The sequence below is a fragment of the Oryza glaberrima genome, chromosome 10, assembly GCF_000147395.1.
Source record: "Oryza glaberrima chromosome 10, OglaRS2, whole genome shotgun sequence".
Taxonomy (NCBI): Eukaryota; Viridiplantae; Streptophyta; class Magnoliopsida; order Poales; family Poaceae; genus Oryza; species Oryza glaberrima.
In genome coordinates this window covers 18,162,450-18,189,535 of record NC_068335.1, presented here as the reverse complement: position 1 = coordinate 18,189,535, position 27,086 = coordinate 18,162,450, and the positions used below count along the sequence as shown (strand labels likewise).

The window sequence follows — 27,086 nt, the reverse complement described above, 5'->3', positions numbered from 1 at the left end:
TATAATTTATGAGGGCTACTACAAAACGGAATCCCGTTACAATGGGATAGACATATTAATTATTCTCTTACACGAGTATTACAGGTATTAGGTCCTAGTAATCACAGGTACCGAATAACAGGTATCAGAGGTATCGGGTACCATGCAGCTGTTACCATACACAAGTATCAGGCATCTTATCTAGGTTTTCTGATGATTTATAATTCCATCAAGGACTACATGATTTTGTTTTCCATATTATTACCAGTATCATATGGTAGCATGGTCAGTACATTTTGTAACACTGATACACAGTGGCGGATCCAGACATATTTTGTGGGGTCGTCTGATCCCACAGTTTTTTAGAAAACACTTGATTTTCATGTATAAATTTAAAATGTTTAAATAAATGACCCTAATTAAATACAAGCTAATTGACCCTACGGGATTAAATTCCTAACTCCACCACTGCTGACAGCCTGACACAAACACTACAATTTATCAGTTGAACTGAATTTTTTTCCCCTTTTTAGAAGCATGAAAAGAGACTGACTGGCCACCATAATATTTCAACGACACAGATAGCACATAATCACATGAAAAATGGAGAGATACTGCAGATACTCTAAATTCTGAAAACGACTTGAATTTTCAGAGTGTATATATCGGAGCAAGAACAAAGCAGAGAAAAATCACAAAAATCAAAACGCTACCACAGCCACACTCTCACACACACATATATCCGATCGATTTGGCGCCAATTGCGAGACGCACACACGTTAGAACCCAAATCCTCCCTGGGCCTCGAGTTCCAAATCCCCAAATCCATTTTCTGAACCAGTAAAATTTCAAAACCACCCAATTTGAGACAAATTCCTCAAAAATTCAGAAATCACAAAACCACACACTGACCCATCAAACCGGGAGGAGGCTTTAGCCGTTTAAGTCCTCTCGCGCGCCGTCGCCGCCGCGCTCGCCACGCCACGCCACGCCACGCCACGCCGCGCGCGCGCACAGCAATGGAGCTCTCGCTTGCCTCCGCGAAGCCCTCGCCTCGCGCCGCCGCCGCCGCCGCCGCGGCGGCGGCGGCATCGTCGTCGCTGCTGTCGCTGCGGGGGAAGAGGAGGAGGGTGGGGGTGGTGTGCGCGGCGGTGTCGTCGGGGGAGGAGGTGTTCGGGGGGAGGAGGGAGCTGGCGGGGGTGCAGCCGCTGGTGGAGGCGCTGCCGCCGGTGGCGAGGGCGGTGGTGGAGCTGGCGGTGGTGGCCGCGGCGGCGGCGGCGGGGTACGTGGTCGGGCTCCGCGCGGGGGGCACGCGGACCACGGCGGTGGCGGGCGCGGCGGCGCTCGGGGCGGTCAGCGTCGCGGGCGCCGCGGCGGTGAACTCCGCTGTGCCCGGGGTCGCCGCGGCGGGGCTGCACAACTACGTCGCCGGCTCCGACGACCCCACCAAGCTGGAAAGCAGCGAGGTGGAGGCCATCGCGAGCAAGTGAGTGTTGGATTTGCAGATTGCTCGTCTATACTTGCTGCATTTGGTTGTGTGATTTTTTATTTTTACTCGTTTACTTCTGAAACTCCCATTTGCTGTTAGAATGCTAGTAAAATTTTGTTCTAGCTTGTTTATGCAAATTGAACAACCTATAATTATCAGGAGGAGGAGGATTTTTTTTTTACTAATGCGAGCTAAAAATTCTGTTTATAAAATGAGATGCATATTGCCATACCTATAAAATTAAAATTAGAATTCATATATTGAATGTGTCTCTCTTACTCCGTCAAATGATCCTTTTACTATCAATTATTTTTAGATACGGCGTTAGCACAGAGGATGCAACCTTCAAGGCCGAGCTCTGTGATTTGTATGGCAGGTATGTATGTTTCCTTCTAGAAATCAATCTTAAACATGTCCTGCTTTTAGTTCAGATCCTATTTTTTTTGGTCTTGTAGTATATAAGCATTTGCTCATCTTGTTCTCATGTCCATTTTATTCCAGGTTTGTTTTCTCATTAATTCATCCAGGATATGAAGACCTTGAAGGTACTGAAGTTGAGGCTATTATAAAGTTTAAAAAGGCCCTTGGGTTGAATGATATAGATGCTGCAAATGTGCACATGGAGGTAGTGCCCCAAGATCTAGGCCCTTTTATTTCTAACTGTCTGCCTCAGATATTTCTTCTACTTTAGTCTTCATTTTCACATTTCCACAGTTTTCCCTTCCTCCTCACTTCTTTCATTGCGCTTGTTGTAATAGATTGCTAAACGCATTGATCGCAATGCTGGTGTAGGACAACAGCAGGTACGTGGTTGTGCTGTGATATATACATGGGTACTTTGAATTTTCTATTGATCCGATGATAACCATTTTAAATATTTGGCAGGCATTTGAAAAGCTTATATTTGTAACAAATCTTGTGTTTCGGGATGCATATGAATACCTACTTCCATGGAAACGTCTTTTCGGGGTTCATGAATCTCAGGTACTTAATTAAAATAATCATCATTCGTTTAAACCGTGCATATCATCTCTTTGTTTCATGATCTCGTCATATGGAGAAAGCAGGGGATCATTAGAGAATTTTAATCATCTATGCTGGTATTTGAAGTCTAGTTGCACAAATTCTCTGACATTGTTACCACTGCAATTCTTAAAGGCCTCTAGCATGTTGAGTAATCTCTTTGCATAATGTTGTACTATTGTGCTGTTCTCAGTGTAATGGTTGTTGGGTTATGGCTTTGGCCGAAAGCCTACACTGTCAAGGTCAGCATCAGGTCACATGTATTGGCAAATAATATTCTCCACTTAATCCCAAAAAATGCAACTTAGAGCATTGCTCTTGCCACTGTAACATTATTAGCAATTAAATGCAAATTTTATAACAATATGGAAGTCTGAATTATGACAATTACTCCAATATTATTTTCTTGTGGTTAATTTCAATATCTACAATATGTAAAGTTATCAGCTATAACTATGAAAAAAAAATACATGGCCCACTGTGGCATGCTGGATATGGTGCATGTAATATTATGTGATACAACTTTTATCCCCACCCCCCCCCCCCCAAAAAAATAAAATAAAATAATGCTCAACATTTTGCATGCTGTATAGAACCAAAAAAGAAAGGATGTGCATGCGATAAATTTGAAAGTTATTTATAATTTGTCCTGGCTTGGTCAAGGTGCAAAATTTTGAATTACATGGGCACAAAATGATTTTCGAGTTTTATACTGGAGATGTACTTGAAAGGGGAGACCTCTCTTGGGGGAAAACTTTGTTCTTGCCACTAGAAAAGTATGCTGTTTTTTGCCATCAAAATTACACCATTTCATTTTTGCTTTCCAAAATTTTGCGCTTATCTAATTTTTTCCATCATCATCAAACCCTGCTAGTTGACCATTACTACTGTAGTACTATGGCGTTTGACTTTCACATATTTTCTTACTAAGACCAAAATGCCTCTATCAAATTGTGTGCCCAATTTGTCAGCCTTTACCTCTCTTTTGATGCCCTTTCTCACCATTTCTCTCGAAGGGTTGGAACTTTCAGTAAAAAAATTCAGAGTGCACCAAAATAACCAAAACTACAGACTTCTAAAAGCTTAGGTGCTTTTATCTACAAATTTACAAATAATTTATTTTTTATCGAGATTTTAGACGAATTGAATTATTGAATGATTTTCATCAATTTGAATGAGTCAGTATTTTTTAGTGTGACAATTTCAACAAATTAAAATTTGGTATTGTTTTTTGAAATATTAAATGAATAACACCAAATTTGGATGAAGGGGTGTGTTCATGTGATGGCAGGAACTTCATCTGACTATAACGCCTCTTTGTCAATTATGTCGGTGCGAGATAGAAGTTTGACTAAGACTTTGGTTAGCTGTATTGGCAAAACAATACACACAAAGATGGTGCAGACGAAATAAGGAATTAATTTTGTGTCAAATACAAAAACCGGTGCTTGCTTATTACTGGCATTAGTTAGTAGCCTATGCAAACTTTGTAGTGGCATGAACAAAATTTCCTTATCAGCAATGAGTAAGCAGATTGCCTGCAAGCTGTACAAAATGCATATTCACATATTTCTCATGTGCTTTTGTTCATATTTTAGTGCATAGCTTCTTTTGGGTTTATATCTTGTTTGATGATAAGATTTTATTTAGTTACATTATTGTTGTTTTCGGCAGATAGACGATGTTATGAGGGAAAGTGCCAAGAGTTTATATGCATCATTGCTCAAGTCTATTGGGAGAGGTACTGAGACACTTATATTTCTCTTTTTAAGGCATTAGTTCCATCCATAACTGTCATTATGTATACTAGATTCACTGTTACAGAGTATTTATGTCTGAACAGAGACTTGGAGCAGTGCAGAACTGCAGATAGCAATGTTATCTCCTGCTTGTATAATTATACTTGATAGACTATTTACTGCATTTCTACAGAAATCTCAACTCAACATATTCTGTTTCTCTAGGTCTTGACATAGGCACATTAATTGAAGTAAGGAGATCACAACTAGCATATAAACTTTCTGATGAGGTAACACTTTTCCTCTGAAAATTTTACTGCTTATTTGCTTTTCCCCATTTTTTCGTTCATTTTGATAAATACTTGGGAAAATACCACTTATATCTAAGTGTGCACGCTTGCCAAGATGTCAGACTCTGGCGTTTGGACAACAAAAAAGTTTTCTATATTTGATTATTCACATAAATCTTAAATATGATATATAAGATGAATGGAATTCATATAGGCATACTACGTTGTTAAGCGGCATATTCTATTATTTAAATTTATTGCAGATTGCTGCTGAGATGTTCAGGGAGCATGCAAAGAAGTTAGTTGAAGAAAACATTTCAACAGCCTTGAACAACTTGTAAGTCGCGTACCAAAGCAACGTATGAAATGCACTTTTGGACAACTTGTCCATGTGAATATAGATTCACTACATTTCATAACATGAATGGATTTGGCTTCATAAACCATATCTTTACAGGAATAACCGAACACAGGTTGTTGAAGAAGTGAAAAGCATCCTTTCATTTAATGGTATGCTTACAGTACTGAGCAATTTCCCGGGAGAAGAAAGATTTGTCCGCGGGCTTGGGCCTATTACATTAGGTAGAGTGGTAAAGTATTTCGAAATTCATGTGCTAATGAGGTGGCCCTTTTCTAATGCTGGCTCCTGTGCTTTGCTTTTCACAGGTGGAGACAGTGATCATGAAAAGAGGGTAGAGGATCTAAAGATGCTCTATAGTGCCTATGCAATGGAGGTACTTTCAGATGGACATCTTAACGATGACAAGGTGATTTCATGTATAATACCATCTTTTCAGTTTACTGGTGCTGCTTATGAGATGCCAAGCTGAAATGAGGCTGCCGGATGGCAAATTCAATTAACCATCTGCGTTGAAACATAACATTGCAATTTCACCGACCCTTAAAACATAGCAGCAGTTGAGACAGTCTGGCCTTTGCAATTGTGAATTATGTCAAGCATTAGTTCAGTGGCTTGAATCTACTAGCACATGGATACTAGTCTGGTCTTAACTTGGTTCAGCTCAGATCTACGTTATTTGTTGAAAATCGGTGATCAGTATCTAGATGGAGATTCTCATGATAGAGCCCAGATCATTTTACTGGTCCAGCTTTGTGAGAATGCCAAAGACAGAGTTCAATACACTTTACCCAGTTGATTGTGAAATAACAAGTACTGTAAACACTTGTAAATAATGCAGTCAATCCGGACCAAGATTGCTTGAGCACATACCATCAACATTTTGTTTTTTCTGTTGATCTGCTTATACTTAGGTGCATGCATGCTTTATGACAGCTGCGTCTAACAATTTGTTCTACCTTGGTAGCATGATATCATATTAACCGAATCCTTTACATGATTATGGTAATGCAGCTTGCGGCTTTGAATCAACTGAGGAATATATTTGGACTGGCGAAGTACGAAGCAGAAGCAATCATCACAGATGTCAAGGCTCGAGTATTTCAGACCTACTAAATTCTTTAACAATGAGTTGGCTGCGACCCCAAAGAAGGCAGAGTTCCTCCAAGATATCTGCGAAGAGTTGCAATTTGATCCTCTCAACTTGCAAGTAAGATGCATGAAGGTGCCATCCTGACACCTTCCCTTGTTCCACCACTAGTTTCACAACCTAGCTGCCCTGACCGCCTTGAAATCTGGGCAAATTGAGAACTGGGTTTCTCTTGGTGGCTCTATCTATATATATGGTACTTAGAGAAAATAACATTATAATATTGCAGGCCCTATTCCTTTTAAATATCTGCTTATACTATGTGTAAATACACTCTAATATAATAATATTATAATAATTAGAGGCCTCTATTCCCCTCTGGCTGGCTTTTGTATTTAGAGGACTGAGAGAACTGGGACAGTACTCACTGATTGTTCATATTTATGTATTAGTTCATGTGTTGTGTATACTGTATACATAGACATATTTGGTTGTTTTTGGGAGTGTACATATCTGAAATTGGTAGCAATTTTTCATGCGATGTGGTAGAAGATATACTAGTTGAGAATGGCAGCTGGAAGAACTGGAATCTGCATGGAAATTGGTTCAGTTTCAGGCTTTCAGCAGCACAATACAGACAGCTTCAGTTTGCACTTGTTCCTGTTTGGGTTATGTAATCTGAAGAAAGGAAGATGGATAATTGATCATATAGTACTTTGTTCCGGTCTGTATGAGAGTGTATGCATGTATGCTTTTGTTGCTGACAGTTCACTTGTGCAAGCCTCAGCATTTCTTGCTTGTAACACATGATAATCACAATGGTATGGAATGTGTGTGTTCAAAGAACTTAATGGTTGAACTGCTGGGATTTGTTGGTGGCAATGATTAGGAATGAATCAGCAACAGAGAGAGGACAAATATGGTTGGACCAAAAGTACTATTGTCCCTTATGGCTCTCATCATCTCACCTATTTCAAAGAATTCAGTTAGGAATAATAATACTCCCTCTGTTCCTAAACATTTGACACCGTTAATTTTTTTAAATATGTTTGACCGTTCGTCTTATTCAAAAATTTTAAGTAATTATTAATTCTTTTCTATCATTTGATTCATTGTTAAATATACTACTACTACTCAAGTTTTTTAATAATATTCACAAATGTTTTTGAATAAGACGAACGGTCAAATATGTTTAAAAAAGTCAACGGTGTCAAATATTTAGGGATGGAGGGAGTAACTAATAAGAGGTCACAGTAACTATGGATTTAGTTTTTTCCTCTTTGAAAATAAAATTGCCCTGGGATTTGTTGTTAGCCTTCGTCTCTTGAGCTTATGCTATACATGTTCGTACATCCATGCGTGTATTGTGTTTTCCTTGTTATATAAAAAGGGGAATACCTATATGACATTCCCTAGAAAATAACCCCGAAATATTTCAAATTCTGATCCGTTGGATCACTTTGAAATTTGTACAACTATTCTCAACCCTAATCTACCTTCTCTCCCTCCCTAATGTTGAGTTATTATCTATACTTTCCCAACTCACCCCCTCGTTTTCCCTAATACCGAAAGGCGCCACTGGTGCAGGTGAGCCCACCCCCAACCGACCTCCTCCTCCCTCCCCTCTTTTCCCAAGATGGCGGTGGCGAGTGCCCCTACCCTGCAATCTTCCCTGTCTCTTACGGCTCTCCATCACCACTGGCCATCACTTCCTAATCACAAGTTTCGCTTTGCCCCTACCGGCAACGCTGACCTACCTTCCTTCCCATTTCCGTGGTTTTGGTGTTTTTGTTGGTGCCTCGTTGTTCATGTCCACCGTCTATCGTCGGGGCGCCAACTCCCATAGCCATCCCTCTAAGTCCGGTGATCTTCCGTCTCTTTCTCCTTCCCCATCTCCAACCCATGCCAACCCTAACCCAAGACCTTAAATCCTAACTAGTTGGATCCCCATCGATCGCTGTAACAGGAGGAGTTAGGGTTGTTGGAACACAAATTGTGAAATACTCCCTCCATCTACTTTTGATAGTCATATTTCTAAATCTGAAAAATTTATTTTTGATAGGCATATTTCAATCCAACAATCTATCCTATTAATGAATTTCTCGAATTTAATGCGTGACTCTCCATTTTTCCACACAAGATTGGCTACATGGGCACCGAGAAATGTAAATACTAATGAATCGCTTGTATACGAAAAATGGCTAGTAGCATGTTTGAATGTATGATAAGTAGAATTACTTATCCTTGGTCTGTGTGTCAAGATGAAATATGACTATCAAAAATTGATGGAGAGAGTAAATCTTAAGGTCTGAATTTTGCAATATTGGAGTCCTAATTTTTCGTCGGATGTGATCTACCAATTTTCACGGAGAATACTACCTTAATATAAAAATATAGCAATCTTTGTATAGTTGATTATGGAAGTCATAAATATATTGAAATACTCAAGACCTCAGGATCTGAGTATTGTCAACTGATGAAGAACATGGAGAGCATGAAGTCACGACCTGAGTTTAGGGTCGCAGCTTAGACCCACACCACCACCCATCAATAATTCCACTCCCCTCCTAAACTCCCCACTTCCCCCAGCATTCACGCCGACCGAGTCACCGACACAAACGCGCAATAATATGTCCTCACCTCGACCCAAAAATCGAGAAAAATCACCCCAAAACAGAACACTGTAGCATCACATTACTACTATCACACATCACTAGAAAACAATCCAAACCACAATTGCAGCAACACTATTACCACTAACAGCGATCATACACTACTATTAAACTAAAAAGAGAAAAAAAAAACACTAACAGCGATGCAAATGCAAGAGAAGCTGCCATCTCCTTCCTGAAAAGTCGTGCTTAATTAGTGGGACAGGTGACGAGCAAATCACTCCAAACCTTGCTTCTCCTCCTCCTCCTCCTCCTCCTACTCCCCCATCTCCGGCGCCGCGCGCCGCCGCTCGGAGGAGAGCTTCTCGCCGGTGCTGCTACTGCTACTAATCCCCACACCCACCTGCTCTCAGCTCAGCTCAGCTCAGCTTCCCAGCTCGGCGAAGAAGATGAAGACGAGGAGCTCGGGGAGGGGAGGAGGGGAGCCGAGGAGGAGGCTGAGGAATGCGGCTGTCATGGCGCTCATGCTCTCCTCCCTCGTCGCTCTCTCCCTCGTCCGCGCCAGGTTCTCCCCCATCGGTAATTGAATCGAATCCCCCCATCCTCCTCCTCTTCGCCGCTTAATTGTTTTTTGTTGGATGCTGCTATGGTGGCGAGGAGAAGGCGAGAGCTGATTGATTCGGAGTTCTTATCCTTTCCTTCCTTCGCAGCTAGTGATGGAGGCGAGGCCCTCAAGCTCAAGGCCGACGAATCCAAGCTCGTCGTCACCACCAATCACGCCGTCGTCAACACCGAATCCGGCGACTCCTCCTCGTCGGCTGCTGGTAATTACGAGATGCATTTCTTGGATCTTGAGCGGCGCAGTGCAGCGCATTGCTTGGCTGATTCGTTCTTGGCGATTTCATATCCGTTCTTTCGATTCGACTTTACTTCAAAGTTCAAACAAGGACTAGAGGAGAAAAAGAAATGGAATCGAAGCATCCATGAATTCCACTGGCTGTTTAATAACTAAGAAGAAATTGAATTTGTTTTTTTTTTTTGCGAGTTGTTGTCCTAGTTCATAATTTATTTCTTGGGCTTTTTGCGGAGTTTTTGCGCTAAAGAATGGCGTGGATTCGGCTGCGAGATTCCGCGACCACAGATCTAATTAAAACCGATTCTCCTCGTGTTGCTGCAGCGGAGGAGGAGGTCGCCGCTCCGGCGAAGCCCGCCGCCGGCGGCGGCGGCGGCGGCGGCGGGGCCAGGCCGGTGTGCTACGAGACGAGCCGCCGCTCCGACACCTGCGAGGCCGCCGGCGACGTGCGCGTGGTGGGCGGCAGCCAGACCGTCTACGCCGACACGCTTGACCGCGAGTGGAAGACGAAGCCCTACTGCCGTAAGCACGACGCATTCGCGCTGTCCCATGTCAAGGAGTGGACGCTCAGGCCGCTCCCCTCCGGCGACGGCGATGGCGCGGCGGCGGCGCCGAGGTGCACGACGAACAGCACGGCCACGGCGTTCGTGCTGTCGACCGGCGGGTTCACGGGGAACCCGTTCCACGACTACACCGACGTGCTCATCCCGGCGTTCATCACCGCGCACCGGTTCGGCGGCGAGGTGCAGTTCCTGGTGAGCAGCTACAAGTCGTGGTGGATGAACAAGTACATCCAGATCTTCCAGCAGATGAGCCGGTACGATGTGGTGGACGTCGACGCCGATGGCGGCGAGGTGAGGTGCTACCGGAGCGCGGTGGTCGGGCCGGAGTTCCACAGGGAGCTCGGCGTCGACCCGACCAAGACGCCGTCGGGGTACTCGGTGCTCGACTTCCGCAAGATGCTCCGCGGCGCGTTCGGGCTGGACCGCGCCACGGCGACGCCGAGCGGTGACCGGTGGGATATCCGCCGCCGACCCCGCCTCTTGATCATCTCCCGCCGCGCCGCCCGTGGCCGCGCGTTCATGAACGAGCGCGCCATGGCGGACATGGCGGCGAGCCTGGGCTTCGACGTGCGTGTCGGGGAGCCCGACGCGTCCACGGACACCTCCAAGTTCGCCCGCCTTGTGAACTCCTGCGACGTCATGGTGGGCGTGCACGGCGCCGGCCTGACCAACATGGTGTTCCTACCCGCTGGTGCTGTGCTGGTGCAGGTGGTGCCGTACGGCAAGCTGGAGTGGCTGGCCCGGAACACCTTCGCCGAGCCATCGTCCGCCATGGAGATCCACTACCTTGAGTACGCCGTGCAGCTTGATGAGACGACGCTGAGCGAGCAGTACCCCGCTGATCACCCGGTGCTGCGAGACCCAATGGCCATCCACAAGCAAGGCTGGGAAGCTCTCAAGACCACCTACCTCGACAAGCAGAATGTCCGGCCGCATCTCGGCCGCCTCAAGAACACCTTCCTCCAGGCCCTCAAGCTGTTGCCCCATGACAAGGAAACCATGAATTAGCTTAGCTCATCAGAACTGTTCATCGTCATGGATTGTCATCGTCACCGTCATCGCCATCGCCATACCATCGTCATGGTGACTTGAATTTGTGGTATAAATAGATAGATAGGTAGCTAATTTTGTTTCTTTTTTCAAAATTATTAGTATTTTGTATTGATCCCTAGCAAGTTGCCAAGATCAGGTATAATCAGTAGCTTATCTGAAATAATCCGTTGCAACGCACGGGTATTTGGCAATGTCTATAGAAACAATGGTGATATTGTTTGTATGCACCATATTTCTTAACATATCAAGTAAGCCAAATTATCTTATACTAGCAGAAACCCATGCTTTCATGGATTTCTTCCAAAATGTCTTCTCTTGGCATATGTGTGGTTCATGATCATTATTTTGCATTGGTTAGTCAAGGTTGATGGCCTGTTCTGTGTTAGTGATGTTTTTGCAATTGTCAGGACTTCTCAGGTTGTCATCAAGGAAGCAATTTGCAAGTGTTTGATGAATAGTATGACACTAATAGACAACATGTTGATGTGAAGGCAGCACATGGTCTGAAGAACCTGAACAGGGAAGGTGTCATGGCCATCATCTTCAGTAAACTCACCAAATTATTGCTGAGAGGCAGCTTATTTCTTATTTTCAGTATACTCCTACTAACTTTGAATCAAGTTTATTTCTGTATTGCCAGATCCAAAGAAAGCTGTATCAGGAGAATGCAATGGTCTCCCTTAACACTGTTGTTAAGTGAGCTTTTCGCTGACATTAAAGAAGAACCAGCAGCTGCTGAAACTGAAACTGAGACTGAGACATCAAGTGCAACATCAGAAATTAATCAATGAGATGATGATAGATCTGAATGGGAACGACTGGAGACATTAGACATTAAGGAAAACAAGGCATATGGTAAAAGTGATGCTGGAAAAGGTTCAAGCCAGAAAAGAGAGAAGACTTGTGCATGAGCATCAACTACTACTCCTATGTGAGAGTAGTATAAGGCCCTCTTTGTTTAGGCTTAGGCTTATTGGTCTAGACTTTTAAGTCAGCTTATTGGCTTATATGATTTATAAGCCAGTGGATTTAATGTCCTAAGTTTAGTGGTGGAGTCATACATCTATCTCATATAAGCCAAAAAAGCTTCTCCAACCTAGCTTTTGGCTTAATAGTGTTAGAGTGGCTTATGGCTTCAAAAAAGCCAAGTAAAAAAGCTGCTTGTTTGTTTTGGCTTAGACTTTTCGACTTATAAGTTGGCTTATAAGCCTAAACAAAGAGGGCCTAAATGGAGACCAGAGAGACAGAGGTGAGCTGTATGAACATCCTGATGTTCTGCATCACTGTAGAGACAACTGAATCTGAATGATGTTTCGTTTTGGATCTGCAATCCCCACAAAGAATGACAGTTCAGAGTCTTCAATGCGAGTAAGCGAAAGATGTTGTGTCATTGAAGGCATTTGTGCAAGAGTATGGGAAACATTGGAAAGAGCACCGAAACCCATCCAGCGAGATAATATATACATTCCAGAATTGCAATTTAGCGCACGTACGTTGCCAGTTCAATATTTTCAGATGAAAGTTTCGTATTTTGAATTGAAGTTTTTGTAATTCAAAAAAAATAAAGTTTTAAGGTCACAGTCGAAAGTTTTGTATGGTTTGAGTTAAAAGTTGCACTGTTTGAGTTGAAAAATTCTTGTGAAAGTACAGGTGTATGTTAGAAACACATGTTCGGTAATTAGACACATGTTCGGTAATTAGCAATCCATTTCTCTCTGATTATGGATTAATTCTCTGTACTTCCGTCTTATAGTTATATTGTTTCTATGCTAGTTTTGTCATCCCCACCTATCTAACAAGTAGTGGCCACTATCTACCTTGTATGTGTCCATCATTGATGACCAACACTGTACTGGAATGAGAAGCTATGTTTGTTTCATGCACACCGTACAACACACCGTTTATCCTACCATCATTGAACAGAGCTTGAGAGTGATGATTTAGTTTTAATCAGTCCATCTAATATAATTATGCTAGTATTAAGAAAAAGAAGGCCTACCCTATTGTTTCCAGTAAAAAAGTAATAATAAAAATAAAAAGCAAAACCTATACATTCATGCATTCAGCTACCCCTAGAGGCCTTGTTTGATACTCCGTTTCATATTGTAAATCATTTGACTTCTTTTAAGTCAAAACTCTTTAGATTTAACCAAGTTTATAAAAAAACTAGCAACATCTATAAGGCCATCCCCAACCCAGAAACTATCCAGTAGTTTCCATACTTACCATGTCATATAGATACTATGTATAGAAACTATATATCCAATGAATAGTATCTTCAAATTAAATTCTCATCTAATCATCTCCCTTCTCTCTCCTTTTATCCACCTATTCTTTTGTCTTCATTCTTAGTTAGATGGTTTTTTCATGATAAATGGTTTCTTCACACTTTTATCTCTCTCCTTATTAACTCTATTGCCACGTCAGATTTTTACTTATATGTTAATGTATTTAACAATAAATTAGTTTCATTAAATTTAACATTTAATATATTTTGATAATATATATTTTTTATTAAAATTGTTACTATAGTTTTTTTACAAACTTACCAAATTTAAAGAAGTTTGAAAAAAAAGTCAAACGACATGTAATATTAAATGGATGGAGTAATGCCTAAACCTCGGCCCATTTATGGGATAGATGGACCGGGCCCAATGATCGGTAGGCCGCTGCAGCTGCAAGTGCAGCAGCAAGACAACCGGACGGCGGCGATGCAGCCGTCGGCGAGTTGGCTGGGTAACCCAAACTCCCAAAGTGTAGCGTGAGAGAATCAGAGAGAGTATCAGACGTTGGCTTTATCTTTTTTCTTTCTTTCTTTCTTTCTTTCTTCATTCTTTTTCTCCTTTTCCTTTTTCAATAAATCCAATCTGTTCCTTGGTTTGGAGGCTCAAGAAAGCATCATGCTTTGCGAAGACTGCTGCTGCGTGTGTCTTGAGCCTCAAGACGTCCTCTCCCAACACCATTAGCTGGCTGCCAAAGTGCCAAGTGATTGGGTGATGTGTGTATTAACCATATTTTCTTCAATGAAATGTAGCAATCACTATGGGCAACAATATGAGGTATGCTTTTACTCGCAAACCAAATAATCTCCAACGATATCAATTTTATCTTTGTTATAACAAAAGCACTAAAAATTGTGCTTACATTTGTGCATAGTGTTATATATTTAAGTATTTAATGCAACACTTGTAAAGTGATAGTAATAAAATATATGGAGTATAAAATTACAAATCATCTCTTCTAGGTAGTAGGAAAAATAGGGTCACTTCAGGAGTGGAGAAAAGCTTGACGGATGACCACAAAATCACAGAAATATCGCAATCACATGAAATGTGTTATGGACACTTATAATAGACATCGAAAATGACTTCTGAGAACAAAACAAATTGTAGAAAAGCAATGCTATGCATGACATCTATATATATACATCCCATTCAACATCGTGCGTGAGAGGTCATAATTGCGAGCCTAATTTTTCTATTAAATTTCACATCTTTTAACCAAATGTTTCAAATACTACTGTAACATTTGAATGTTGAGAATGACGTGTAATAAGTAGCTATCATATGAATGATTGCTCATGTACGACATAGGATAAACTCATCTAACATACGTCTAATTGTGATCGAAATAAACCCCATGTACAATACGTATTTACCACTATTTATCTCTCCTAGAAATCACCATCTTATTCACAGGCCACCATTTATAGATGTGCAAGCTAAACTCTCTCACCACCACCACCTCCGTCGTTCCCGCTTGTCCCTCCAGATGCGTTATTGTTTACATATTATTTTTCATCTCGTATGATGAATTTACTTTCACACTATTATATTTTTCTCACCCTTAATGACTTTATTGTAGAGATTGACAGTATGTAACCTTCTGCTCCCCTTTGTTTTCACCGTAGTCTAACAAGCTAGTGCCCAATATTGACAATCATAATTACCTCCTTCTAAGAAGAAGAAGATAATCGCATAAAACAACCATCAATACAATTTTAGAAGTATAAGTAACCGAGTAATCCTGACTAGGAGTTTGGTTTCGTGGTCTTATTGGTGGAAAACATCACACACCTCCTCTCTCTCTCTCTCTCGTATTTCTTTTAGTGTGTCTCACGTGTCTTTTGGGGTGACTCTCATGTATTCACTCTATTTATTCCGTGTAAGTTCATTTGATGTAATATATTTATGTGAGCAATCCATTCCTCGGTGATCCGTCTAAAAAATACTCCCTCCGTTTCAGGTTATAAGACTTTCTAGCATTGCCCACATTCATATAGATGTTAGTGAAACGGAGGAAGGATAACAACTGAATAATTTGGATGGTTCCTATTTATTTTTCGTGGGAGAAACTCATTCCACAATACCAATACCAACAACCAGTATACTCGTGTAGCTCTGTTCATGTGAGATGCAATGCATGCATACAGTATACAATACACCGGACGCCATCACCTGGCGACAACCCGCTCTCCCGGTGCACCGCACGTCTACCGCTGGTCGCAGGCGCCCACCCAACCCCAACCCTTCCCTTTGGTCCAGCCGCCCCTGCCCCGACCTCACCAATCCCCGCCTCGTAACGCTATCCCATCTCCTCCTCCTCCTCCTCCTCCACCTCGCCTCTTCCGCCTCATCCACCACCACCTCCTCCCCCCCACCACCCGCCGCCACCCTTCGCCGCCGCCGCCGACGAGGACCACCACCACCACGACGGTGGAGTAGCCGCCCGCGAACACCGAGGCGGCAGGGGATCCATCATCCCACGACAACGACCATGGAGCTCGCCCTGGCCTCCGCGAAGCCCTCGCCCTCGCCCGCGCCCGCGCCCCTCCTCTTCGCGCCGCTCAAGCCCCTCCCCCTCCTCCGCTTCCCTCCCCGGAGACCCCGCGCCTCCTCTTCCTCCGTGGGGGCGAGGCTCCGCGCTGGGAGGCGCGGGCTGAGGCTGCTGTGCTGCGCGGCGGTAGGGGCGGGGGAGGAGGTGTTCGGGCCGAGGAGGGAGCTGGCGGGGGTGCAGCCGCTGGTGGAGGCGCTGCCGCCCGCGGCGAGGACGGCGGCGGAGCTGGCGGTGGCCGCGGCGGCGGTGGCGGCGGGGTACGGCATCGGGCTCCGCGCGGGTGGGGGGTCGAGGGCCGTGGCGGTCGCGGGCGCCGCGGTGCTCGGGGCGGCCAGCGTCGCCGGGGCCGCCGCGGTGAACTCCGTCGTGCCGGAGGTCGCCGCCGTCGGGCTGCACAACTACGTCGCCGGATGCGACGACCCCACCAAGCTGGAGAGCGGCGAGGTGGAGGCCCTCGCGACCAAGTGAGTCGTCTCGATTGCTCGACTATATTGTAGGTGTGCTGCATTGGCCGTATGGCCCGTATGCTCGATTCGATTATATATCAGATGTCTTGACTCCCACCCTGCAATGTGATCTGTATTTTCCTTCCAATTTATGCGCCCTCCTAGCATTTACTCATTTATTTTTGAAGCTCCCATTTGTTTTCGGAATGCTAGTAAAATTTTGGTGTAGCTTGTTTCAGCGAATAAGGAACCTATAATTATTTCGATGATACATTTGATCGGCTAAAATTACCTTTAGGGATGGGACATATAGTTATATTTTTGCACTAAAATGTTTAAGGAAAAGGCTATACGTACTACATTTTTCTTATTAAACTCTCTTTACACTAATGTGTCATGTTATGAGTTCATCTACATTTCCTATAACTCCCATCTAGTTAAATCAAACAGCTGATATCATTTTGTGTAAGAATTTTTAAGTATGTGCAGCAGTGCTCAATGTAACATTGCCCCCACCCACACACACAGAAGCAAAAAGTCTTACCTGTTTATTTTGTTTCAGATATGGAGTTAGTACACAGGACGCAGCCTTCAAAGCAGAGCTCTGTGATTTGTATGCCAGGTGATCCTCTTGGCACCTGTTGTCCAGTTGTTTCCAATGCTTTATTTGAATGTTGGTAAAGAATGTCCATACGGAAATGGCCTCTAAGCCTAACTGTATTTATGACACTAATTCTGTTGTGTTCTATGTGTTGAATTTGGCTCAAGTGCCCTTATTATAGCTATTGTTTTCTCCTAGACACAAGTATTTGTTCTTGGATGTTTCCCCTCTCTTCTCTTAATATTCACCCGTCCCAAAGTATGGTGTTATTTTGCAGTTTTTAGTTGTCGATATGCAATTTGAGCTTCAACCATTACATCCAGTAATTTATATTATTATATACCTTGAAATATACAAAGAACAGCTAAAATATTACGTAAAATAATATTTACTAATATCATTTTTATTGCCAATCTATCAATGCGGACATCTCGATATATATATATATATATATATATATATATATATATATGTATATATTGTTCCAATCACATTTCACATACCACAGTTTTGTATGTATGTGCTCAGACGTAGTTGCTTCTTTTGGCAAGCTCTTGTACATTACTCAGTAGCTAAACTAGATTCTTCTAAAATCAATCTTTAAAAATCTACCATTTATTGGTTGCATCTTATTGTTTTGGTCATGCAGTGTATATAGGAAGTGTCTTTGCTCCATCTTACCTCCATTTTATTTCCAGGTTTCTTTACTCAGTACTTCCTCCAGGAGATGAAGATCTCAAAGGTGATGAGGTTCAGACCATTATAAAATTTAAAAATGCTCTTGGGCTCGATGATGTAGATGCTGCAAATATGCACATGGAGGTATTGCCTCATGATCCAAGCCCCTTTATATCTTACTTGCCTGAGACGTTCTTCCTACTTTAGTGCCATTTTCACATTTCCTCCATTACTCCTTGTGCCTTCGACTTTGCTTGTATAGATTGGTAGGCGCATATACAGAGAAAGGCTGGAAACAAGGGACCGGGATGCCGACATGGAACAGCGGCGGGTACGTTTTTGTGCTGTGATACATAAATGGATGTTTAAAACTTTCTACTGCCCCTGATGATAACTATTGTAAATATTTTGCAGGCATTTCAAAAACTCATATATGTATCAAATCTTGTCTTTGGGGATGCATCAACATTCCTGCTTCCATGGAAACGTCTTTTTGGGGTCACTGATTCTCAGGTATTTTATTATGAAATAGTCATCACCCATTTAAACTGTGCATAGCATGTCGGCATTTTCTGATTTCACCCCATGGAGAAAGCAGATGGCAACCTTAGACAATATTCTAATTATTTGTGTTGATTTTGAATTTTAGATGCACCACTTCCCTAACATAACATTATTGCAACTGTGACTACGAAGGATCTCTAGTGTGCTGTACAACCTCTTTGCATTGTTTTGTGCAGTTCTAGATGCAATGGTTGGGCTAGTTGGCTTGCCTGTATTTTTACACTAGATGCAATGGTTGGGCTAGTTGGTTTGCCTGTATTCATTATAATGGATTGCAAATTTCATGCTCTAGTTATAGAGTACTGAAAAAAAAAAGGCAGGTTGTACATGTCATATCAAATTGACATTACTTTTTCCCCTAGCATGGTCAACATGCATAATTTTTACTAGCATGGGTATCATAGAGTTTCAGACTGGAGTGTTGTTGAAATTAAAGACCTTTTCTGTTGATAGGGTTGAGGATGCGGATTGCCTACAAGCTCTAGTGCATTCACATATCTCGTCTATCTTAGGACATATTTCAGAAATTGAACTGCTTGTTTAAGCCTTATTACTTGTGCTCATAGCTTCTTTGTTTTCGTTCCTTTTTATTTGGTGATATTGTTTGGTGACACTACCATGTTCTTCTTGCAGATTGATATTGCTATGCGGGAAAATGCCAAAATCTTATATGCATCACAACTCAAGTCTATTGGGAGAGGTATCACTGAAATGCATATCTTTGTATTTGTAGGCACCCCACATCCATATTTGTTATGCTTACAAGCTTCAGTGTAATTATGTCAGATTAGAGACTTAGGGCAGTGCATATAGTGATGCTATCTTATTTTTTGATACACTAATTACTTGATCGGCCTTATTGCATTTGTACAACATTTTTAATTTTGACATTCTGTTTTCTCTAGGTCTTGACATTGGCACGCTTATCGAAGTAAGGAGAGCACAACTTGCATACAAACTTTCTGATGAGGTACTGTTTTTTCTTTCTCGCAATTCTTCTACTTCATTTGGTCTTACATCTTAATATAAATACCTGGGGAAATTACTTAGCTAAGCATGCATGGCTGCTCAGAGTCGTGTACTGGAGACTAGACAAGTTACTGTATTTTGTTTGTGGACATAAATCTCAGTATGCCAGGATAAGAAATGTGGTATCAATCTAAGCATTATATGTTACTAAATAGCATATTGTAATGTTTAAATTTCCTTCAGATTGCTGCTGAGATGTTCAAGGAGCATGCAAAGAAGTTGGTTCAAGAAAACATTTCGTCAGCTTTGGACATCGTAAAGTCGCGTACCAAAGCAGCGTAAGGAATCTACACCTCTATGGTGAATTGTCTAAGCCTACGGATTGATTGCCGTTGACAGTTGACATAAGAGCCTGAGCTAGCACCTATTTCCTCTTTTCCCAAATACATTTTGTTTCAAACTTTGTTTCATATACATGTTGCAGCTTTAAATTGAACTTTTTACCCATTTTCCCTTAGGTTGATTGATAAGTATTATGTACTTACAAATTTACAGTTTATTATTTCATGGCATGAATGGATTTTTACCTCACTCCTAAACTATATGATTACAGGAATAGCCCAACACAGGTTATTGAAGATGTGAAGAGCATCCTTGCTTTTAATAGCTTGCTCATAACACTAAGCAAACACCCTGATCAAGATAGATTTATTCGTGGTCTTGGACCTATTTCGTTAGGTACGGTGATATATCTTTTTGAAATCATATGTTAATCAGGTAGGACTTTCTCTTAAGGCTGGTCGTTGTGCTTTTCTTGTATAGGTGGAGAGAGTGATCATGATAGGAGGGCTGATGATCTCAAGCTACTATATAGGGCCTATGCAACAGAAGTACTATCAGATGGACATCTGGATGATGAGAAGGTGATTCCATGCATCCTCTTGTTATAATCCCACTTTATTGCTAAACATCTTGATGTAAGTACACCGGTGCTGCTTTGGAATGCTGCCAATCAATGGTGGCAAACCTAACTCATTTAACTCTGCAGTCTAGATCCTGTACCTTGTACTGTTATTCCTGATGCCACTGGAACTGCTGTTTACGGCAGTACTTATAAATGGTGTTTTAGTTGGAACATAACATATCCTGAATGCACGAAAAACAGTCTGCCACCTGTTGTTAAAAACTAGGAGAAGATTAATTGTGCATCTATTTAGTGTATCAAGATCTTAGCAAAAGCCAGTATTGTTAACCCTTGAAAAGCAGAGCAAGAAGCTGATCCGAGACAATCTGGTTCTTGCCATAACCGAAGTGTCATTTGGAAAAAGCATAATAAACCATTCTTATTGCCAGATGACAGTTGTGAATTATGTAACATTGGTTCAGTGTCTTCAATCTACATGGACACTACTCTCCTGTATCGTCAACTTGGTTCAGATCACTTCTTGAAAATTGTTGGTCTAAGTACTCAACAAAAATTCTCATGGTGAGACTGATTAACTATACCCAGTTGGTTGTGTAATAACATGTGCTACCTCTATCCCAAAATACAAGGAGTTTTAGGGTTGGACACGGGTATTAAGAAAGTTGGTGAAATTAGTTGGAGAAGTTGTTATATTTTGGGACAAATTTTGAAGGCTAGAAGTTATATTTTGGGTTGGAGGTGTTCCATTATTGTTCTGTAAATGGTACTAGCAAGTACTCCCTCCATATTTTAATGTATGACACCGTTGACTTTTTAACAAACGTTTGACCACTCGTCTTATTCAAAAATTTTATGCAAATATAAAAATACTTATGTCATGCTTAAAGAACATTTGATGATAAATCAAGTCACAATACAATAAATTATAATTACATAATTTTTTTAAATAAGACGAAAGGTCAAATGTTTGTCAAAAAGTCAACGGCGTCATACATTAAAATATGGAGGGAGTATATCCTTGCTGTTCAAATTTGGTTGTTATTAGTTCATCTTATATTTGGTGCATGGATTATGACCCCTGAATCTAAGTTTATAAGGTATCAAGATAGCATCTTAATAGAAGCCTTTTAATCTGATTACAATAATTCAGCTCGCTCCTTTGAATCAACTGAGGAATATATTTGGACTGGGCAAGCGTGAAGCAGAATCAATCATGTCAGATGTCAAAGCTCAAGTATACAGAAAGAGACTTGCTAAATCATTTAATAGTGAGTTGGCTGCGGCCCCTAGCAAAGCAGCATTCCTCCAAAATATCTGTGAAGAGTTACAGTTTGATCCGGAACTTGCTAGTAAGATGCATGAAGGTACCTTCTTGACACCTTCTCTTGTTACACTATAATTTTCACAGCATACCTGTGCTTAGCTCGACTGCCTAGTCATTTATTGAACGGAGAACTGGTTTTCACCTGATGGCTCTGTGCAGAAAATCACTATACACCATCAGCTCTATGTTGACACTGCTGAATTGTTATCCTAGACCGTATGTAGGAAGTACATCTGTAGCAATTCAGTTGTCTGCATTTTGGTTCATCTGGGCTGTATTGCTTCTCATGATTAGGAATGGATATCCAATAGAAAAGAAATAAGACAAATGTGGTGGGACTAGAAGTACTATTTGTCTCTATGCTCATGTTAAACAGCATTACTATTTGTAAGATAAGATATTCCTCACCATTCCATCTTAAGGTACATCATCACATGCTTTAATAAAGCATCAAAGTCCCAAAAATGCTATCGACAAGTGTGAGTTCCAAGAAATGCCATCCTACAAATGATTTTGTCCCAAAAATGCCATCGCCGTTAGGGTTCCGTTCCATTCTGCGCTGTTAAATACACTGTTCATCCTATAGAACTTAATGGCGCGGAATGGATGGAACCCTAACGGCGATGGCATTTTTGGGACAAAGTCATTTGTACGATGGCATTTCTTGGAACTCACACTTGTTGATGGCATTTCTGGGATTTGGATGCTTGTCAATGGCATTTCTTGGATTATCTCTTTATTAAATATTAGTTGGCAAACATGCTTTTTTCGAGATGTTCTCTCCTGGTTGCTTTCCTTGATATATTGTTAATACCCACTCATATTATGCACCTTCGAACTCCAGACATTTACAGGCAGAAGCTTCAGCAGTTTGTAGCGGATGGAGAGCTGAACAAGGACGAAGTGGAAGCTTTGATGGCATTCCAAGTGCGTCTCTGCATTCCACAAGAAACTGTTGATGCTGTCCATTCAGAAATCTGTGGCAAGTTGTTTGAAAAGGTGATATGAAATATTCTATGTTGCCTGTTCTATATTTCCCTTGTTCAGGCAAAGTTGATGGCCTGTTCTGTGTTAGTGGTGTTCTTACAACCGTTAGTGCTTTGCAGGTTGTCGTGGAAGCAATTTCATCTGTTGATGGATATGACACTAATAGACGACAGGCTGTTAAGAAGGCAGCACAAGGTCTGAATTTGAAAAACGAGTCTGTCATGGCCATTTTCAGCAAAGTGGTATGTTAATCCCCATTACCAAAAAAAAGTGCTAGATGATATTATTTTTCAATATATTCCTACTTTGAATGAAATTCACTTCTATATTACCAAATCCATGACCAGGTACGGAAGTTATTCCTGAACTACATTCAGAGAGCAAAAGCAGCTGGGAACCGCATTGAAACTGCAAAAGAGCTGAAAAAGATGATATCCTTCAACACAGTAGTTGTGAGTGAGCTTTTAGCTGACATTAAAGGAGAACCAACAACTGCTGAAGCTCAAACATCAGATGCAACCTCAGAACCTGAAGTCAGCGAGTCTGAGGGGGATGATGAATACGAATGGGAACAGCTGGAGACATTAAGGAAAACTAGGCCTGATAAAGAGCTCAGAGAGAAACTGGCAAAGTCAAGCCAGAAAGAGATAACCCTCAAAGATGACATTCCATTGAGAGACAGAGCTGAGCTGTATGAAACATATTTGGTGTTCTGTGTCACTGGGGAGACGACCAATGTTTCATTTGGAACAGCAATCTCCACAAAGAAAGATAATTCAGAGTATTTAATGCTGAAGCAATTAGGAGACATACTTGGTTTAACCCGCAAGGAAGCTCAGAATGTTCACATTAAGATGGCAGAAAAGGCATTTGTGCAACAGGCTGAAGTGATTCTTGCTGATGGGAAGTTAACAGAGGCCAAGGCTGACCAGCTTGCAAAGATACAGAAGCAAGTTGGTCTTCCTACTGAGTATGCACAGAAAATAATCAAGAATATCACAACAACAAAGTTGTCTTCTGCAATTGAAGCCTCTATTTCTCGAGGACAGATTGGTATACAGCAGGTCCGAGGATTGAAAGAAGCAAATTTTCAATTGGACAGCTTGATTGCAGAACCACTTCGAGAAAACATTTACAAAAAATCCGTTGAGGAGATCTTTTCGTCAGGCACAGGTGAATTTGATGAAGAGGAAGTGTATGTAAAGATCCCAGCTGATCTCATCATTAATGCTGAGAAGGCCAAGTCGATTGTCCAGGACATTGCGAAGATTAGGTTGGATAACGCCCTTGTCCAAGCTGTTGCTCTGCTTCGGCAGAAGAAGAAAGATGAAGTGGTACGTAAGGAATATCCCTGCATATCTCCTACTTATTTGTTTTATGTTGGAACTTAGTTTCTCCAAGAATCTGAAAGATTAAAACACTGACTACAGTTATCAAAGTACTGATTTAGCGTTGACTTTGATCTTGGTGTATATCAGGATTAACCTATTCTTGATAACTGGCACGTCATAATGACAAAAGAAATTCAACTAGAGTATAAATAGGAAAGTTACAATAACTGCACTGTTAGAATTACTCAGCGTTCTAATTTTTACTTGGAATATATTGCCAATGCAGGTCGCATCCTTGAACGACTTGCTTGCATGCGACGCGGCTGTGCCTGCTTCGAAGCCCCTATCATGGCCTACATCAGGAGAGCTGGATGATCTGTACGGCATTTACATGAAGAGCATTCCGAAGCCTGAAAAGCTGTCAAGGTTGCAGTATCTGCTTGGCATAAGCGACGAGAAGGCCGGGCAGATTCGGGATGCCGCATCGGCAGGCACACTATCCGTTGCAACTGAAGAGGAGGATGAATTGGTATTCTAGGGAGGGAGATGTGAAGGTCTTTTTTTGTTAGGTAGCCAGCAGAGTTGAGGACCTACCATACTTGGTGCTGTGGCGCCAACCGCTGCTATTGTAGCTAGGCGCTGGCATATGGTTTTGAGAAGCAACGCATAATCCTGACGTGCGTTAACTGTTTGTATAGACAGAAATTGGCACCGAATTTGGTGACAAATCTCTTTTGCTGCATTTTTCATTTTCAGACCATAGCGAGAGCTTTTTTTTTTTTGTATTTTTTTCTTCCCCTTTTCATTATGTATCACAGTCGCCACTGCTACCTCAGTCATAAAATCCGATTTTGTTGTAGCTCAACTGCAGCATATGATATGTGTCCCTTTGTATGGGTCATTGTAGCCAATATGTTTCAGCAATTTTTCTTTCAGTTTACATTATCAAACTGAGTGTGTACACCACACACCAAATGCTATGCGATGGGATTTCAAATTCCAATTCCTCAGGTTATGGATGGAACTTTCTCCTTTTATGACTTCAAAAATAAACTCGGCCACTTTGGGAAAAAAAAAAGGGGGGTGGGGGTGGGCGATTATGGATGAAAATTTTTCCTTTTATGACTGTAAAGTGAATGTACTCTGCCAGTTTGGTAACAAAAAAAAAAAGGTATTCGGCCAGCATGTAACAGCATTGCAAACAGTTCTATACAACAAAATCATGATACAAGACCAGCATTCTCTCCAGAAACATCCATTGAATCAATGTAAACATTTTAGCCACATACAACAAGGGAGTCAAAGCTGTTGTTCTGTACAAGGGAGCCTAATAAGCTGAAGCCAGCAGGTCGAACCGCCCAGCAAGGTTAACCTCCTGTTCTACACATTATCGGGCCAAAATTCCCTGAAGAAAGCCATTTCAAATTCCCTCTCTTGTAACCGCTTCTCTTCTTCTTGCATCTTCCGTATCCTCTTCGCGGCCAACTTGGCCTTCTTCTTCGGTGCTTCCAGCTGACAAGGGCAACACGTTTGAATCAGTTAGTTAGAATCCCATCAGTAAGTGTGATTTACTAAAAGTAGCTTGTTGAAGATGAACAAATACATATCAAAGCAGCAGTATTAGCTACCAAATGAGACAAGTATTATAATGCATAAAGAATAACTGGTACCAATACAATTAGTAACGATGCAAGTAACCACGTTTATCTGTAAAGTCTGAAACCTTTTTACTGAACTACACTATAGAGCAGTCATCAGTATTTTTCAATAAAAAAGGCTATCAAGTAGAACTAATGATAATAGTGAACTATTAATACAATGCTCGGAATGAGAATTACAAGGAAGCCAAAGAAAGTAATTAGGTGTTGTATGCGGGTATCATGAATAAACTGGATATCCTTTGCTCACCTTGGGTTTTTTAGGGTCTTTTTCACCATCCTCGTCAACCTTTGGCTTTAGCTTTGGTTCCTTGGAACCCAAACCACGCTTGTTATTCTTCACACGAGTTTCTACAGGCTCCAATCTTCCCTGTTCCAGGATTAAATTGGGCTAAGTGAGTATGAAAACAAAAACACAGCATAAAAGGCAAATCTAACCCATAAACTGGCTTCATCCAAGTGACATGCAAATATAGTATGTAACACATATATGACTACTAAACATCAGCTCTTAATTAATACCTATGAACATGCGAGATAATCATTCCGGTCAAAATGATATATAATTTCAGATCCTACTAAACATTTGGAGTTAACAGCCAACTAAGGTAAGCTACCTGCCTACTTGGTTCGGAAATAAATTTTGGCTTTACCATTCCTCCAGAGACCACTAACCATTATCCAGAAACTAAACATATATCTTACGTTGATCTACACATTTTTTTGAGCTTTCAACAGTTCAACTTGCAGTAGCCTTGTCTCAACATTTAACTCTACGCACCATTAACAACTACGGCCCGTTTGGTTGGAGGGAGTTTTAAAGAGGGATTGAGAGTTTAGAGGGATGAGGCTATTAAGTGTTTTGTTTGGTTGGGAGACATGGGAATTTTGGTGGGATTGGGATGGAGAATTGAGGAAGAAACTCCCTCCTTTTCAATACCTGGGTAGGGGCAGGTAATTGGGAGGGAATTCCTCCTTTACTTGGTCTAAGCAAATCTCAGCCATCCGTTTTTATTAATGAGCTAATCTCCAACTAAACTCCCTATCAATTTCCATCACATCTACCAAACAAGACATTGGGATTAAAAATCAAATTCCCATCTTAATCTCATCGTAAATTCCCTCGTGTAAACTCCCAATCCCCTTCCCTCAAGTTACCAAACAAGCCGAGGGAAAACAAAATCACATGCACGATGAACAGAATTAAGCATCAAAGTGCAAAACCCCAAAATATAACTACAATTGGGGTAAATGGACACACACACACAAAAAAAAAAAAGATTTCCGGTGACGCAAGAACAGAGGCGCAAACCTGCTCTTGCGCGCCGAGGCCGGTGCCCTCCTTCCAGCCCGATTTCTTCAGCAGCTGCAGCAGCAACAAGATCACTTAAGATTAGCTCCGGATTCAGGACACGACACGAGACGCACGCACCGAGATGCAGAAGACCAAATCGAACAAAGCATCAAACCCTAGCCCCACCCACCCACCCATTCCCATGGCCATGGGATTCGAACGGACGGAAGCCCAGGTGGGATGGAGAGCTTCGCGCACCTGGAACCCGACGTTGGAGGAGCCGATCGCCGCCATCGCCGCCTCCCCTCCTCTCCCCTCCTCGCCGCCGCGCCGCCTCTCCTCTCCTCTCGTCTCCGGCGCCTCGTGTTCGCAACCGCGACGCGTGCGGCCTCGAAGGCTCGAACCATATTGGGCCGGGCCTTGT

The 27,086-nt window shown here is 41.9% G+C and overlaps 3 protein-coding genes across 4 annotated transcripts; 2 read left to right on the top strand and 1 right to left on the bottom strand.

Annotated features, from left to right (window-relative positions):
* Positions 1 to 943: 943 nt before the first annotated feature.
* On the top strand, positions 944 to 24,583 carry LOC127786371 (protein TIC110, chloroplastic). 2 transcript variants are annotated; one of them, XM_052313763.1, is made up of 15 exons: positions 944 to 1,465; positions 1,785 to 1,844; positions 1,970 to 2,093; positions 2,227 to 2,271; positions 2,354 to 2,452; positions 4,166 to 4,232; positions 4,456 to 4,520; positions 19,387 to 19,481; positions 19,757 to 19,881; positions 19,966 to 20,066; positions 21,219 to 21,432; positions 22,237 to 22,391; positions 22,499 to 22,621; positions 22,727 to 23,713; positions 23,997 to 24,583. In XM_052313763.1, exons 1-15 carry the CDS (start codon positions 999 to 1,001, stop codon positions 24,246 to 24,248), a joined length of 2,979 nt encoding a protein of 992 aa, XP_052169723.1. In that variant the 5' UTR covers positions 944 to 998; the 3' UTR covers positions 24,249 to 24,583. The 2 variants fall into 2 exon arrangements, with proteins under 2 accessions (XP_052169723.1, XP_052169722.1); XM_052313762.1 differs by lacking the exons at positions 944 to 1,465; positions 1,785 to 1,844; positions 1,970 to 2,093; ... (2 more) ...; positions 4,166 to 4,232; positions 4,456 to 4,520 and adding exons at positions 15,608 to 16,349; positions 16,894 to 16,953; positions 17,631 to 17,754; ... (2 more) ...; positions 18,808 to 18,874; positions 19,080 to 19,144.
* LOC127786372 (alpha-1,3-arabinosyltransferase XAT3-like) lies at positions 8,614 to 11,355 on the top strand. The gene is made up of 3 exons (XM_052313764.1): positions 8,614 to 9,159; positions 9,291 to 9,404; positions 9,758 to 11,355. Exons 1-3 carry the CDS (start codon positions 9,030 to 9,032, stop codon positions 11,002 to 11,004), a joined length of 1,491 nt encoding a protein of 496 aa, XP_052169724.1. The 5' UTR covers positions 8,614 to 9,029; the 3' UTR covers positions 11,005 to 11,355.
* Positions 24,584 to 24,915: 332 nt separating the features above from the next.
* LOC127786373 (uncharacterized) lies at positions 24,916 to 27,070 on the bottom strand. Its single transcript, XM_052313765.1, has 4 exons — positions 26,857 to 27,070; positions 26,681 to 26,734; positions 25,619 to 25,738; positions 24,916 to 25,222 (listed from the first exon to the last, which is right to left on the bottom strand). The coding sequence occupies exons 1-4, from the start codon at positions 27,067 to 27,069 to the stop codon at positions 25,091 to 25,093; spliced, it is 519 nt and encodes a 172-aa protein (XP_052169725.1). The 5' UTR covers position 27,070; the 3' UTR covers positions 24,916 to 25,090.
* Between the last annotated feature and the right edge of the window lie 16 nt (positions 27,071 to 27,086).

Excerpts from the sequence above, each read along its gene's own strand:
- LOC127786372 (XM_052313764.1), top strand. The coding sequence starts at position 9,030 with ATGAAGACGAGGAGCTCGGGGAGGGGAGGAGGGGAGCCGAGGAGGAGG. Across the intron at positions 9,160-9,290 it reads CGCCAGGTTCTCCCCCATCG|CTAGTGATGGAGGCGAGGCC; the intron begins GTAATTGAATCG and ends CTTCCTTCGCAG. Across the intron at positions 9,405-9,757 it reads CTCCTCCTCGTCGGCTGCTG|CGGAGGAGGAGGTCGCCGCT; the intron begins GTAATTACGAGA and ends GTGTTGCTGCAG.
- LOC127786371 (XM_052313762.1), top strand. The coding sequence starts at position 15,826 with ATGGAGCTCGCCCTGGCCTCCGCGAAGCCCTCGCCCTCGCCCGCGCCC. Across the intron at positions 20,067-21,218 it reads GACATCTGGATGATGAGAAG|CTCGCTCCTTTGAATCAACT; the intron begins GTGATTCCATGC and ends ACAATAATTCAG. Across the intron at positions 22,392-22,498 it reads GTGGCAAGTTGTTTGAAAAG|GTTGTCGTGGAAGCAATTTC; the intron begins GTGATATGAAAT and ends AGTGCTTTGCAG.
- LOC127786373 (XM_052313765.1), bottom strand. The coding sequence starts at position 27,069 with ATGGTTCGAGCCTTCGAGGCCGCACGCGTCGCGGTTGCGAACACGAGG. Across the intron at positions 26,735-26,856 it reads TCCCATGGCCATGGGAATGG|CTGCTGAAGAAATCGGGCTG; the intron begins GTGGGTGGGTGG and ends TTGCTGCTGCAG. Across the intron at positions 25,223-25,618 it reads AAGACCCTAAAAAACCCAAG|CTGGAAGCACCGAAGAAGAA; the intron begins GTGAGCAAAGGA and ends TGCCCTTGTCAG.